This window comes from Calonectris borealis, chromosome 4 (genome assembly GCF_964195595.1).
Source record: "Calonectris borealis chromosome 4, bCalBor7.hap1.2, whole genome shotgun sequence".
Taxonomy (NCBI): Eukaryota; Metazoa; Chordata; class Aves; order Procellariiformes; family Procellariidae; genus Calonectris; species Calonectris borealis.
In genome coordinates, this window is record NC_134315.1 from 6,726,400 (window position 1) to 6,741,049 (window position 14,650).

At 52.1% G+C, this 14,650-nt stretch overlaps 1 protein-coding gene across 1 annotated transcript; it reads left to right on the plus strand.

The window, feature by feature from the left end:
* The first annotated feature begins 303 nt into the window (after positions 1-303).
* Positions 304-7,326, plus strand: CD8B (CD8 subunit beta). Its single transcript, XM_075148447.1, is given in 8 exon segments — positions 304-357; positions 360-467; positions 470-529; positions 532-580; positions 3,347-3,697; positions 5,515-5,610; positions 6,166-6,255; positions 6,373-7,326. Coding segments are annotated over 8 exon segments (849 nt in total). The 3' UTR covers positions 6,414-7,326.
* Positions 7,327-14,650: the final 7,324 nt, after the last annotated feature.

Sequence of the window (14,650 nt, forward strand, 5' to 3'; positions counted from 1 at the left end):
TCCCACTAAAGATTCTGCTGAAGAAAACTACCCCACGGCTCAAATTAAATCTTCTCCTTATTTTGAATGCTTTTTGATTTTAGCAGAGGAGAAACCAGCCAAAATTCTTCCTTTCCTTCTTTTATTTTTAATGCCAAGCTCCTACATTTGTCATTTTTTAATTGCATGGAGCTAGATTAAAAGAAGGAGGAAAAACTAGGTGATGAAATATGAAGAAATCATAATTAAAAATCGATACGTTTCCATTTTTTTTTTCTTCCTAAAGGGGATTTCAGGGGATCCCGTGCAGTGCTGGAGAAGCACATGGGGCTGCTGCCCTGATGCACACCTGGATTTGGGGCTCGGCGCAGAAGAAGCTGCCGGGCTGAGGCTCCGGGCGCTGCCGCGGCAGATGTTCTTTGGCAGCCGTTGGCGAGACATCTGCGCCGAGACGGGGAAGAACCTCCTGGGGTGAAGCCAGCCCTACCGCCAAGGGGTGACCGTGCGTGGAAAGGGGGAGCCGGCACAAAACCCCTCCGTCATTGACTCCCCACCATGGCCCGGCTGTGGCTCCAGCTCTGCATCTGCCTCCAGATCCCAGGTAAGAGGGACACGTCTCTTAAAGGTTGAGGGCACCTAAAATCACGCTGGAGCCTCTCCTCCACCCTGCTCCAGCACGTGGGATGCATTGCACAGCAATGGTATTTTAAATATACAGACATAGTATAGATCTATAGGATATTATTACCTATCACCGCGTAATTTTGGACAATGCCATTAATAAGATGCTTTAGCTTTTGGTCAGCCCTGAAGTGGTCAGGCAGTTGGGCTAGATGATCATTGTAGGTCCCTTCCAACTGAAATAGTCTATTCTATTCTATTCTATTCTATTCTATTCTATTCTATTCTTTCTATTCTATTCTATTCTATTCTATTCATAGTGCAATATATAATGGTATAGACACCGCAGAGTTTGTTTTCACTGCACCCTCTTAGTGCAGATGGACTGTGGGAAACTGCTGATGGAGAAGTTAAAGTAGCACCTATTGACGCTGCCTGTGTAACACGAAAACGATAAACATCCCATCAAATTTTCTTCTAAATCTATCCAAGGACTGAATGTTTCCCAAGGGCCACAGCTGGAATCAGTGTGTTATAAAACCACGCTGCCGGCTGCTTATTGCAGACAGGTTGCAGGAGGTCTGGACCGAATATATATAGTCGACGTCGTGGCAAAGTAGTAGAATTACGCTTTACAGAACAGATTGTGCCATCGGTTCTTAGGTGGAAAGCGTTGAGAGCTTAAAACCCCCATTAAATCTATATATTAGGGTGGCGGCTCAAGCTGGTCCCCTGAGACGTTGCCCAACCCAGATCCAGAGCTGCCCAGCGTCCTCGCTAGAGGCTGTCAGGACTGCAGGGTGTTTTGTTCGCGTCGTGTGATGGACATCCAGCCGCGGCATAACATGGCCAATCTGGCAGCAAACAGCCCGAGGCGCTTTATCGACTCCTATGTACAGGTAGTATTATCCTATAGATCTATACGGTGGGGTGCCCGCTGAGAAAACCCCAATAAATTAGAGTTTGCTCCTCACGTGCAAAGGAAAAGGGACCGTTTTCGAGCTGCTGCAGGCTGCTCTGGCCAAGCACGTGGAAACAAACCTGTCCCACCCTGATTCCCAGTGGTCCCCTGCAAGAACATACACCGGGAAAGGGAACGGGGAGGTTTTGGGGGATGAAGGTGTGGCAGAGGATGAGCTTTTCTGCTCCGGCTCCATCCCAGCTCACCACACTGGAGCTTGACCACTGGCTCAAAGCTGAGCTGAGCATTTTCCAGGATCCCTTCTGATCCCTTCTGTTCATCTAATAATCTCTCTGACAGCTCAAAAAAAAGGTTTTCATGGGGGGCTAAGTTTCCCATGCCTAGCAGAGCCAGAGCTCAGGGCAGCCACGGAGACCCTGAAGCCACCACGCCCCATGGCCACACACATTTCATCCCCTAAAAAACCACACAGGTGTTTGCCAGAGCAAAGTTTGGGAGGATCGCGCTCCAAAACCTGAAAATTATGTATTTTAATAAGAAGGAGACATATATATTGCGGCAGTGCCAGAGGACGTGGTGAAATGCTGCGGCTGCTGTGCAACACCTGAATTTCGGCATCTCTGCAGTGCGCCGGCAGCGATGGGGTCATGCGGTGGGGAGGAAGGCTCTGGACCTGTGTCAATCACCAGAGCCCTCTCCTCTGCCTGTCCCCATCGGGGACATGGGGGACATGAGGGCCACGGGCCACGGGGGTGGCTTCAGGTGTTCCTGTGGTCATGCAGACCCATTCCCACACCACTGGGTTTGCTGGGCTGCACGAGGCTGTTTGCAATAAGTACTGCAAGCAGCTTTGGGATTTTGAAGGAATAGGGACACTTTAAGGTAAAAAAAGCCAAAAAAACGTGTTTTGTTGAGCTTTTTGCACAGCTTTAAAACACGCCTGGGAAACAGACGGGGGAAGCGAGAGCACCCTAATCTTCAGAGGGCTGTTTTTCACTCGGTCTCAGAGTATCTGCAGCTTTGCAGGACTGTTTGCCGAACAGAAAGGATCACAAGTCACCTGTTATCCTTTGCACAAGGACACATCCTCGCTCGCGCAGAGACGCAGACACCGCTCACATCTGCCCGGGCCAAACACGACTCAGATAATTTCCACAAAAACTGCAAAGACCAAACAGGGCGATGCGATGGCAAACCAAAGCTTTCAGCCCCACCGCTACTCCTCACTCCCTCTCCTTCCCCAGGTCTCGAAATTCATACGAAAATAACGTCGTCTGAAAACTAATATCAAATTGGCTCATTTGGAGATGTTTTGCCCATTTTTTGGTCTTTTTCTGCACCTGAGATGAAGTTTATCGGTGTTGCATCTGTTAGAGCAAAAATCCGGCAAATATGCGAGGCTCAAAAAAAAATCCATGGAAAGAGAGGTGAAGCCTCTCCGAAAAATGAGAGAGAAAAAGAGGGCAGGAGAGGGGCATCCACAGGAGCAGGTGGGGATGCTCTTCCTTGCACATACAGCCCCGAGGACACCCTCAAAATCATCCCTCCATCCCTCTCCCTGCCACTGAGCCTTCTCCCTAGATGGGTGTTTACAGGGCAAACTCTACCTATATAACTAGGCTTGACCAAAAAATAGCCGGGGAACCCAAAAAGGCCTCTGAGGGAATCAGGGAGCAGCCTGATAAAGATGCTCCTGTTTCTCGCTTCTGCGATCCCCTCGTCTGCTTGATCTTATTAAGCTCACAAAGAAAATCCGTACTTAGCATGGAAGAAAAATAATGAAAAGAAAATAATAACTATGTATTCCTGTCTCTTTTTTCTTAGGTTTCTGTACAAATCTACTTTTATCCCAGATTCCAGAGCATATTTTAGCCCAAACTAACAATAAAACAGAAATCGTCTGTGAGCTGAAGAAGGAGCATGCCGGGGTGTACTGGTACCGCTGGAGCCAGGAGAGGCAAAATTTCGAGTTCTTGATATTTTCCAACCCGTTGGGCAAAGCCATGTACGGCGCAAACATCAGCCAGGACAAGTTTAGTGTCCATGGGGCGAGTTCCCAAACCTCCTACAGCTTGCACATCAGCCACCTCCACGCCTCGGACAACGGCACCTATTACTGCTCCATCTCCCAGTCCTCCCAGCTCCTCCTGGGCAGCGGGACACGGCTCGGTGTGGGTAAGCATCACCCCAAAATGTGCCACCGGCAGGCTGTGATGAGGTCCTCTGGGTAAAGGGTGATGCGTGCTTGTAGACCCTTCCCAATTTTAAGATGCAAGGTTGGGGCTCTGGGGTTTTCCTGAAGAGACCTATGAGACCGGAGAAGTCAGAAAATACAGAAAATAGCTATATTTTAGGTCAGCTGCATGTGATAGTCCTTTTGCCACCAGCGGTTGCTCTGCTGTGGTCACGCCTCGAGCACCGTGTTGATCCTAGCGGCTTTGGATTTCCACGGGAAGACGCTCAGCCCCCAATATCGCCATGCCCTGCGTTTTTCTCGTCCCCCGTGGTACTTTGGATGAGAGGCTGGATATGTGCCCTGCTCAGCTCCCGGGTCCTCCCACACCCCGGTTCTTCCTTACCCTTCCTCCAAGTGACAAGAGCAGCACCAAGGCCAGAGGACATCACCCCTCACATCGCTGGGGTGGGTCTGACTGCAGGTTTCAAGCCTGTCCTTCACATAAAGGATTGAATTGGGGTTTAGTCCTCAAAGCTCACAACCCACCATCACCGGGGAGCTCCAACCCAAAATCAGAGCTATCTGCGGGTGGCATTGGGGGAGTGATGCTTTACAGACCCTGGGTCATACAACAACTCTTTTCAGCCCGTTTTCCCCTTGACCACCGAGCAGGAGGTGTAGAAAAACTGACGTGTTTGAAGTAGGATTCAGCCCTTTCTTTGCAGGCTTTGAAGGAGACAAATAACAACTTTAACCAAGATGCTGCTGCAGTTGCTGGCTCTAAATCAGCCCCAGTGTCCCAACCGTTCTGGTTTTTTTGCAGATATGCCCTGCACCTTGAGCTGGCTGAGAAAACCCTTTTAGATTCTTGCCGGCTCGAAGAAAAGCTGGTTTAAGATAAAAGAGAACTGGTTTTTATCAACTGGGCACGTATCTATGTGCAAAGCAAAGCATGAAAAACAGGGCTGAAATTCAGCATGATCAAGGACACTCCAATTTAAAACTAAACACCAGCAGGTGCTCTGGGAGGACTCAGGCTTTGCTGGATATTTTCTTTTTTTCCTTTAGTACGCATGATAAAACAAATTGTCTTTAAGTTCCTTTTCTTTAAGTCTATTATAATGTAAGGGAGAAGTTGTCCAGATAAATCCCAGGTACCTGATGTCTCACCTTTCCATGATGGTGGTTTCCATAGGAATTTCAGTGCTGGGTAAAAGTAGAAAAAAAATAGCTTTGAATCACCCAAAATTTTGAATAAGTGGAGTTTGAGCAGTCAGATATACAGCTATTTAATGATATTACTGGGATATTTTCCTGACCAACTTTACAGAGAGATTAATGTGCTCCGTTGTAATTCAGATCCACCATAATAAATCCTGCCCTCATTTTATCAGGGAAAAAAAAAAAAAAATCCAATTTTGAGCAAGATTAGAGCAATCTGAATATGGAAAAGACCAGGGGATCCCTTAAAACCTCCCGCTGCTACTGAAATCTCCCACTGCCTGTGATTTCGTGCAATGCTGATGAGATGGTGCCTGGCAGCAAATGTAGCTTGAGGAAGCTTCCTTTTTCCCTGCCTTAACCTTCTGCCCTGGTTTGCCTGGTGCGTTGTATTATTAACGCTTTTACAAGCTCTTGCTAACTTCTGTGGCCACCCAGAGGTTCAGGTCAAGCTCCCAGCCCCTCTGGATGACCCAGGTCCCTGGATGGGGCTAGTTGTAAAAGTGCAAATTTCCAGCCCCTCCTGCCTGCTCTTTGAGACCTCCACTGCACTTGGTGCCATATTAACCATCCTCTTCTCCTCCTTACCCACCAGTTGATGTTTTGCCTCTGCCTCCGCAGACCACTCAGGCACCGCTCTCCAAAAAGCCCGTGCGGTGCTTAACCAAAAGCAAAGCTGCTGGCAAGAAAGGTACGGCACCGGGTCGGCTCAGGCTACCTTGCAAAAGGGGTTTGCTGAGCTCCTGGGGGTCCCCAGGGTTCAGCTGGAGTTTGTCCTGGGGTGGGGGCACCCACAACATCACCCTGCAGGGGTGGTCATCCAGGTCCACCTAGACCCACCACTCTGGATGGAGCTGACCTCTGCCTTTAGGATCGGTTCCCTGGGATATACGAGGGTTTAGGGGCCGGGATGTAATTCCATTTAGCTCTGCCGTCCCTTGGGTGTGCAGCCCCTGCGGGTGCAGCGTCAGTCCTGCAGGCGTGGTCAATTCCCGTGCCAGAGAGGACACCACAAAAAAGGGTATCGTGACTTATCGCTAAGTTCCCTGCAATGCCTTCGGGGTGGAATGGATCCTCCAAGGGATACCCCAGGGTGATGGTCATGTCCTCCACCCCTCCTGAGGACCTGCCTTGCTTTTCTGCCCTCCCCACCCCACCCTTCATCCCCCAAAGCAGCCGGGGCAGGATGATGCCGGGTGCTGAGCTGGGGGAGCAGCTCCACACTATGTTCCCTCTTGCTCTCCAGGTGCCTGCAGCCCCCTGGTCTGGGTCCCTCTGGCTGTCACCGTCCTGGTCCTCCTGATGAGCCTGGTCCCCACCACCTACCGCCTCCACCGTAAGCATCCCACTGGACCCCGGGGACGATGCGGGGTGTCAGGCCCCGGGACAGCCCGGGAGCGGGATGAGGAGCTGGGAGGGGGTCCCCGGGCTGACGGACACCATCTCTCCCCAGGTCTGCGGCGGAGGCTGTGGCTTCGTGTCCACAGGCAGTAAATCCCACCAGTTCCCCCACCTCGGGCAGGCAGGGAGAAGCTACGGACCCTCCCCTGTGCAGTGCTGAGCCCTGCCTGGATGTGACCCAGGAGACAGACATGGGCTTGCACTGCAAGACAGACATTTCTTTCCTACGATGGACCACGACATTTTTCCTTGACACAACAGCTGGCAAAAGGACCAGGCCGGATTCTGCAGCGTGCTGAGCATTTCTCAAAGAGTGCTGAGCAGGACAAACGCCACGGTTGGCTCTGCACTGGGGCTGGTGTACCGAAGGGATCCGGATGGGCTGGAAAGATGCTGTGAGCTCCTTGGCTCTCCTCTGCGTTCATCTGTAGGACAGCACGAAGGTGCTTTTGGTTTCCTCCTGCTAAGGCTGGTTGATAAGACTTTGGTAACGAACACTTGAGAGCAACCGGCAGACGCAGGGACAGGTCACTGCACAGCCTGTAAAGGCCCAGTACAGGCATGTTCGTTAGCAATAATGAATATATCACTCAGCCATTTTGCTCTGGTGTCTTGTGGCCCTGCTCGGTGAGGGACACGGTTGCGTGGGGAGCAAGGAACCACGGCCTCTGCCCAAGCAAGAGTTAAAGCAGAGCAAAAGCTGTGGGGGGAGCAGGTTTGGGAGGGTGTCTTCTCCCATGGGAGACTGCAAACAGCCAAGAGTGGGAGAGGAAAGCCAGACAAGGCGATGTACGCAAGGCCAAACACCTGGCGCAGCCTGAAGGCCACCACCGCCTCTGAGAGCAAACGGCGGCGGCCGGGAGCTGGCCCTGAGCCCAGCCAGCAAGAATTGCCCTGGGCGTGCTGAGCCCCCGAGAGACGCTCGCATGTGCTGAGCTGCAAGCGATGCCCACGCATGCCGAGCCCTGAGTGGAACCTGGGTGTGCTGAGCCCCGGGCAATGCCAGAAGCAAAGTAGGTCTCCCCGGGGATGGTAACAAGGCTCAACCCCTGCAAGCTGCAAGGCTGACGTGGGGCTGGAAATTCGGCGCCTTGCTGGGCGCAGGCGGTGGGTGCTCGCCCTCGGATGCATCCCCAGCCCTGCATCTCTGCTCAACCACGGGCACCGGTGCAAGGCTGCGTCACCTGCAGTCAGCGCAAGGGGAGGGTGGTCCAGGCACCTCCTGTCCCCAGCGTGGGGGGGAAAGCCAGCAGCTATTTTCACTGCTGGGGTAGCAGCGGGGATCTCCTGTCCTGCACATTGCGCGTGTCCTTACAGCTGCCCACGAGCCAAGGGCTGATGTGGCTCCAGCGTCCCCAGGGCCGGGGCAGACGCGGGTGTGGGAAGAGCTTGTACAGGTGTAAAACACCGCAGTTGCCCAGCACCATCCCTCTGGCCTCACCCTCCCTCCCCTCCCAGCCACAGGGCACTGCCGCTCGCCGCTTTAACATAGGTTTTTCCAGAATGCTCGGTCTCAAACCCGGCCATGGGTGCTCCTTGAGACGGATGTTTCCTCTAAATAATGAAGTAAGAGAGCCGGCAGCAGCGCGCACCGAGCCGGCTTTCCTGGGCTGCGATGCCCACCGAGGGTCTCAGGCCACCCAGCTGATGGCTCAGGGGACACCGACCCCAGACCCCATCCCACCATCAGCTGGGCAGGGATGGGTCCCTGAGCATCTCTGCCTCCGACACATCATACACCAGCATCTTTTAGCCTCTGTGAAAGCTCAAATGAACTAAACCCATCGTTTTTCTACCCTGCAAGCATTCAGTGTGCAGAGCTTCACCCCAGGAGCAGATGATTTTTATGATAATGTATTTTTTACGGGACAGCTATAAGGATACCTCTTTGAAACTTGCCACAGGCAAAGGTTTATTATGTCAAAAACGGGGTTTTTCCCTCTGCCTGCAGCTGCTCTTGAAATCCCAGCTCCATTCCCCACGCTTGAGGCATCCTAACCTTAATGTCCATCCCTGCTTCACCTCTCCCACCTCTTGCCCAGCACAGGAGATGGCCTCCCACGGCCAACCAGCCAGGGCCAGGTCCGGGCAGCCAAAGGCAGGCAGCGACAGCCCAATCCTCCTCTCCCACGGGAAGGTGAGCAGGCTCGGGGATAACCCTCCTCCCTCCACCCCACGCTTGCGCCATCCCCACAGTGTCCGACCCTCGCTGAACCCCCCCGGGACGGCATCTTGCCTTGATAGACTTCAGCCACCCAATTATCCCTACTCTAATAATACCCGTTCAAAGGATGGGGATTTACCCCTCGGCTCTCTGCCCACCAGTGAATAATTGTAACAGGCAGCAAAGAATTTGCTCAACTCCTGAGTTCCCCAATTTGGCTTCGTTGTTCCTTTATAAATTTAACAAACAAACAAACAAAAAACCCAAACCCAACCTCCACATCATCTGCGTGCAATGAAAACAGGAGAGGACAGCAACAGTCAAGGATGCTACGTGTCCTGTTGAAACACAGGTTTAGGCAGTTGTCGTGGTTTAACCCCAGCCAGCAAAAATAAACGCCACGCAGCCGCTCGATCACCCCCCCCCCCGGTGGGATGGGGGAGAGAATTGGGAGGGCACAAGTAGGAAAGCTCCCGGGTTGAGATAAAAACAGTTTAATAATTGAAATAAAACTAAGTAGAACAGTAATAATAACAGTGAGAACAACAACAATAACAGAATACACAAAGCAGGCAATGCACAACAGAACCGCTCACCGACCGCCGACCGCGTGTCACGAACGGGGGCGAGCCCCCCCACACACCTGGTTTTTATACTGAGCATGATGTCACATGGTATAGAATACCCCATTGGCCAGCTGGGTCCACCACCCCGGCTGTGCTCCCCCCTCCCGGTGCAAGCATCACCCAGCAACAGCCAAAGCATCAATGGGCCATCAACGCTCCTTTCACACCGAACCCAAAACACAGCACACCCCCCAGGCTACTGGGAAGAAAGTTAACCCTGTCCCAGCTGGAACCAGGACAATATCCACCCCTTATTCTGTACCATCTACATCATGCCCAGGTCTCACATTTTCCCATACATTCCAATTAGTCACCGCTCCTTTTCCCTGCCTTTTGATATATACGCACACAGAGATATCATTCCCTTAGTCCATGGGCCATCCCTCTAAAACGTCCGTTGAGTTCATTTAGTCCATGACTTCGGGTTCCATCTGTCGTAACAGTCTTGCAGGGCAGGAGAGATGGTGTGTGGTGTCGGGCTCTTGCATGCGGAGGCCAGTTCTGGGCGCTCGTCTGGTTCTATCATTGTTGCACCTTGCTCAGTTTCATCGGCGTTCATCCTAAATTAATCTGGGTGATTCTTACTGTAATACTGTTAATATGGCATATGGTAACCATAAAAGTGATGACATACAGTACTATGTAATAACTAACATCGTACAATTCAGTTCATTGGCTATTTTCACCCAAAATTAAATCCCCCTGAGGTACACACCGGACTTCCCCATCCTTTCTCATCACCCACCAAGTGCACCCAGGTCCCTGAGCAAAAGCAATCCCACGGATGGGTTTTCCCTTGCCAGAGGCAGGAGCAACCCAGACTGTCTTCCCCAGCATATTTCTCATATGCACGACAGGGACTTTATCCCCCTCTACAGCACGTAAGGGTTTGGATTGGGCAGGGCCAGCTCGAGTGACAGATCCCCTAGTGTTCACTAACCAGGTGGCCTTTGCTAAATGTGTATCCCAATGCTTGAATGTCCCACCACCCATTGCCCTCAGTGTTGTCTTTAGCAGCCCGTTGTATCGTTCGATTTTCCCGGAGGCTGGTGCATGGTAGGGGATGTGATAGACCCACTCAATGCCGTGCTCTTTGGCCCAGGTGTCTATGAGGGCGTTTCGGAAGTGAGTCCCGTTGTCTGACTCAATTCTTTCTGGGGTGCCATGTCGCCACAGGACTTGCTTTTCAAGGCCCAGGATGGTGTTCCGGGCGGTGGCATGGGGCACAGGATATGTTTCCAGCCATCCTGTGGTTACTTCCACCATGGTGAGCACATAGCGCTTGCCCTGTCGGGTTTGTGGGAGCGTGATATAATCAATCTGCCAAGCCTCCCCATATTTATACTTCAACCATCGTCCTCCATACCAAAGAGGCTTTACTCGTTTGGCTTGCTTGATTGCAGCGCATGTTTCACATTCGTGGATAACCTGTGCAATAGTGTCCATGGTTAAGTCCACCCCTCGATCACGAGCCCATCTATATGTTGCATCTCTCCCTTGGTGGCCTGAAGTGTCATGGGCCCACCGAGCTATAAATAATTCACCTTTATGTTGCCAGTCCAGATCTACCTGAGCTACTTCGATCTTGGCAGCCTGATCCACCTGCTGGTTGTTTTGGTGCTCTTCACTGGCCAGACTCTTGGGTACGTGAGCATCTACGTGTCGTACTTTTACAGTCAGGTTCTCTACCTGGGCAGCAATATCTTGCCACAGTGCAGCAGCCCAGATGGGTTTACCTCTGCGCTGCCAGTTGTTCTGCTTCCACTGCTGCAACCACCCCCACAGGGCATTTGCCACCATCCATGAGTCAGTATAGAGATAAAGTACTGGCCATTTTTCTCGTTCGGCAATGCCCAAGGCCAGCTGGATGGCTTTCACCTCTGCAAACTGGCTCGATTCACCTTCTCCTTCAGCAGTTTCTGCAACTTGGCGTATAGGACTCCATACAGCAGCCTTCCATCTCCGATGTTTTCCCACAAGGCGACAGGACCCATCCGTGAACAGGGCATATTGCTTCTCGTTTTCTGGTAGTTTGTTATATGGTGGGGCCTCTTCAGCACGCATCACCTCCTCCTCTGGGGATATTCCAAAATCTTTGCCTTCTGGCCAGTTCGTGATCACCTCCAAGATTCCTGGGCGACTGGGGTTTCCTATTCGGGCCCGTTGTGTGATCAGCGCGACCCACTTACTCCACGTAGCATCAGTTGCATGATGTGCAGAGGGGACGCTCCCTTTGAACATCCAGCCCAGCACCGGCAGTCGGGGTGCCAGGAGGAGCTGTGCTTCAGTGCCAACCACTTCCGAAGCAGCTTGAACCCCTTCATATGCTGCCAATATCTCCTTCTCAGTTGGAGTGTAGCGGGCCTCGGATCCTCTGTATCCCCGACTCCAGAACCCTAAGGGTCGACCTCGAGTCTCCCCTGGTGCTTTCTGCCAGAGGCTCCAGGTAGGGCCATTCTCCCCGGCTGCGGTGTAGAGCACATTCTTCACATCTTGTCCTGCCCGGACTGGCCCAAGGGCTACTGCCTGAACTATCTCCTGTTTAATTTGCTCAAATGCTTGTCGTTGCTCAGGGGCCCATCTGAAGTCGTTCTTCTTCCTGGTCACGTGATAGAGAGGGCTTACGATCTGACTGTAATTTGGAATATGCATTCTCCAAAAGCCTACAACGCCTAAGAAAGCTTGCGTTTCCTTTTTGTTAGTTGGTGGAGACATGGCTGTTATTTTATTGATCACATCTGTTGGGATCTGACGACGTCCATCTTGCCATTTTATTCCTAAAAACTGGATCTCCTGTGCAGGTCCCTTGACCTTACTTCGTTTTATTGCAAAGCCGGCCTTCAGAAGGATTTGGACTATTCTCTCCCCTTTCTTGAAAACTTCCTCTGCTGTGTTCCCCCACACGATGATGTCATCAATGTATTGCAGGTGTTCTGGAGCCTCACCCTGTTCCAGTGCGGTGTGGATCAGACCATGGCAAATGGTAGGGCTGTGTTTCCACCCCTGGGGCAGTCGGTTCCAGGTGTACTGGACACCCCTCCAAGTGAAAGCAAACTGTGGCCTGCACTCTGCCGCCAAAGGGATGGAGAAGAATGCATTAGCGATATCAATGGTGGCGTACCACTTGGCTGCCTTTGACTCCAGTTCGTATTGAAGTTCCAGCATGTCCGGCACGGCAGCACTCAGTGGTGGCGTCACTTCGTTCAGGCCACGATAGTCTACTGTTAGCCTCCACTCTCCATTGGACTTTCGCACTGGCCATATGGGACTGTTAAAGGGTGAGCGAGTCTTGCTGATCACTCCTTGGCTCTCCAGTCGACGAATCAGCTCATGGATGGGGATCAAGGAGTCTCGGTTGGTGCGGTATTGCCGCCGGTGCACTGTTGTGGTAGCGGTCGGCACCTGTTGTTCTTGGACCTTTAACAACCCCACAACAGAAGGATCCTCTGAAAGACCGGGCAAGGTGGACAGCTGTTTAATTTCCTCCGTCTCCAGGGCAGCTATACCAAAAGCCCACCGGTACCCTTTTGGGTCCTTGAAATACCCTCTCCTGAGGTAGTCTATGCCAAGGATGCACGGAGCTTCTGGGCCAGTCACGATGGGGTGCTTCTGCCACTCCTTCCCGGTTAGGCTCACTTCCGCCTCCAATACAGTTAACTCTTGGGATCCCCCTGTCACTCCAGAAATACAAATGGGTTCTGCCCCTTTATAGCCTGATGGCATCAGGGTACACTGCGCACCGGTGTCTACGAGAGCCTTATATTCTTGTGGATCTGATGTGCCAGGCCATCGAATCCACACAGTCCAGTAAACCCGGTTGTCCCTTTCCTCCACCTGGCTGGAGGCAGGGCCCCTCTAGTCCTGGTCATCATATTCGCTATCTACTTCTTGTAAGTATGAGTCAGAAGTCCCTTTGTTAAGGTCGGAAGTGGAATCAGCCCTTCTACTCTGTCTGGGGAACTCGCTGGAGACCGGAGCAGCGGTTTTCCTGGAAGAACCCCCTTTTGTGGTTGTTTTCCCTTGCAACTCATGTACCCGTGCCTGTAGGACTGAGGTAGGTTTTCCATCCCACTTCCTCATGTCCTCTCCGTGGTCACGCAGGTAAAACCACAGGGTGCCCCGGGGTGTGTACCCACGATGTCTCCTCTCTTGAGCAGAGGGACGTTTGCTCCTAATGGCTGAGACGCTGGCCCGTGCAGGGGGGAAGCAGGACATATCCTCTTTGATTTGCTGGACCTCCTGAGACAGTTTCTCCACAGCAGAGACACAGGCCCGTAGGGAGGAAGAGAGGCTTTCTTCATATTGCCGGAGTTGGCCAGCCAGTTCATCCACTGTTTGTTCCTCTCCATCTCTCCAGGTCATTACTGCCAATGAGTTTGCATGTGACGCTGGTGCGCTCCGTACAAACTTCCGCCACATGGGTCGGGTGCATTTGACCTCATCTGGGTCTTTGGATAACTGCTCGTTGTTCAGGTCATCATAAATCACTTCCAGCACGGCTAATTCTCTCAGGTACTGGATACCTCTCTCCATGGTGGTCCACTTGCCTGGGTGGCATATAACATCTTCCTTGAAGGGATACCTTTCCTTCACACCTGACAGGAGTCGCCTCCAGAGGCTGAGGACTTGTGCCCCTTGTCCAATTGCTTTGTCAATGCCCCCTTCCCTAGAAAGGGATCCCAGCTGCTTGGCTTCCCTACCCTCTAATTCCAGGCTACTGGCCCCGTTATCCCAGCATCGGAGCAGCCAGGTGACAATGTGCTCCCCTGGACGACGGCTGAAGTCTTTTCGCATATCTCGCAGCTCCCCCAGGGATAGGGATCGGGTGGTCACCATCTCATTTACGGGTTCTGCCTCCTCCTCCTCCTGTTCTCGTGATGGCCCTGGTTCATCTTCATCCCTTACTAGACGAGCTGATTTTCTTGTGCATTTTCTTTTTTGTATAGGGGCGACTGATACCGGTGTGGGTTGGTTCTCTGTCGCAGGGGGCGGAGTAGCTGCTGTGCTTGCCCTGGGGGGTGGGGTAGCCGCAGGGCCTGTTGCTTTGTCATCAGCTGCAGAGACGTTTCCTTCCCCTTGGGGGTTCTGAGTGGTGTTAAACAGAGCTCAGTAGGCGTGGGCCAGGCCCCAGCACATTGTGGTGATTTGCGTCTCCCTGGAATGGCCAGGGTGACAGCATACTTCTTCCAAATATTCTACTAATTTTTCAGGGTTCTTCACTTGTTCAGGGGTAAAGTTCCAGAACACTGGGGGTGCCCATCGCCCTAGGCATTTGCCCATGCTATCCCACTCGCCCTGCCACTCATAGCTATCCAACCTTGGGGCAGATCTCTGGATGACATTCTTAAATTGCTTACTAACCTTGGATAAAACCGCAACAATATTCCCAAGGAGTACCAAGAGATATATCTTAACTACCCAGGGATGTTCAAGGTACTGGCAAGTTATTTTAACAAAGGAGATGAAGGTAGTGAGGGTGCCATTCTCTATTTCCTCCATAAAAAATCTCTCGGAGGAAAAGGTATAATTGCTAATGGTCT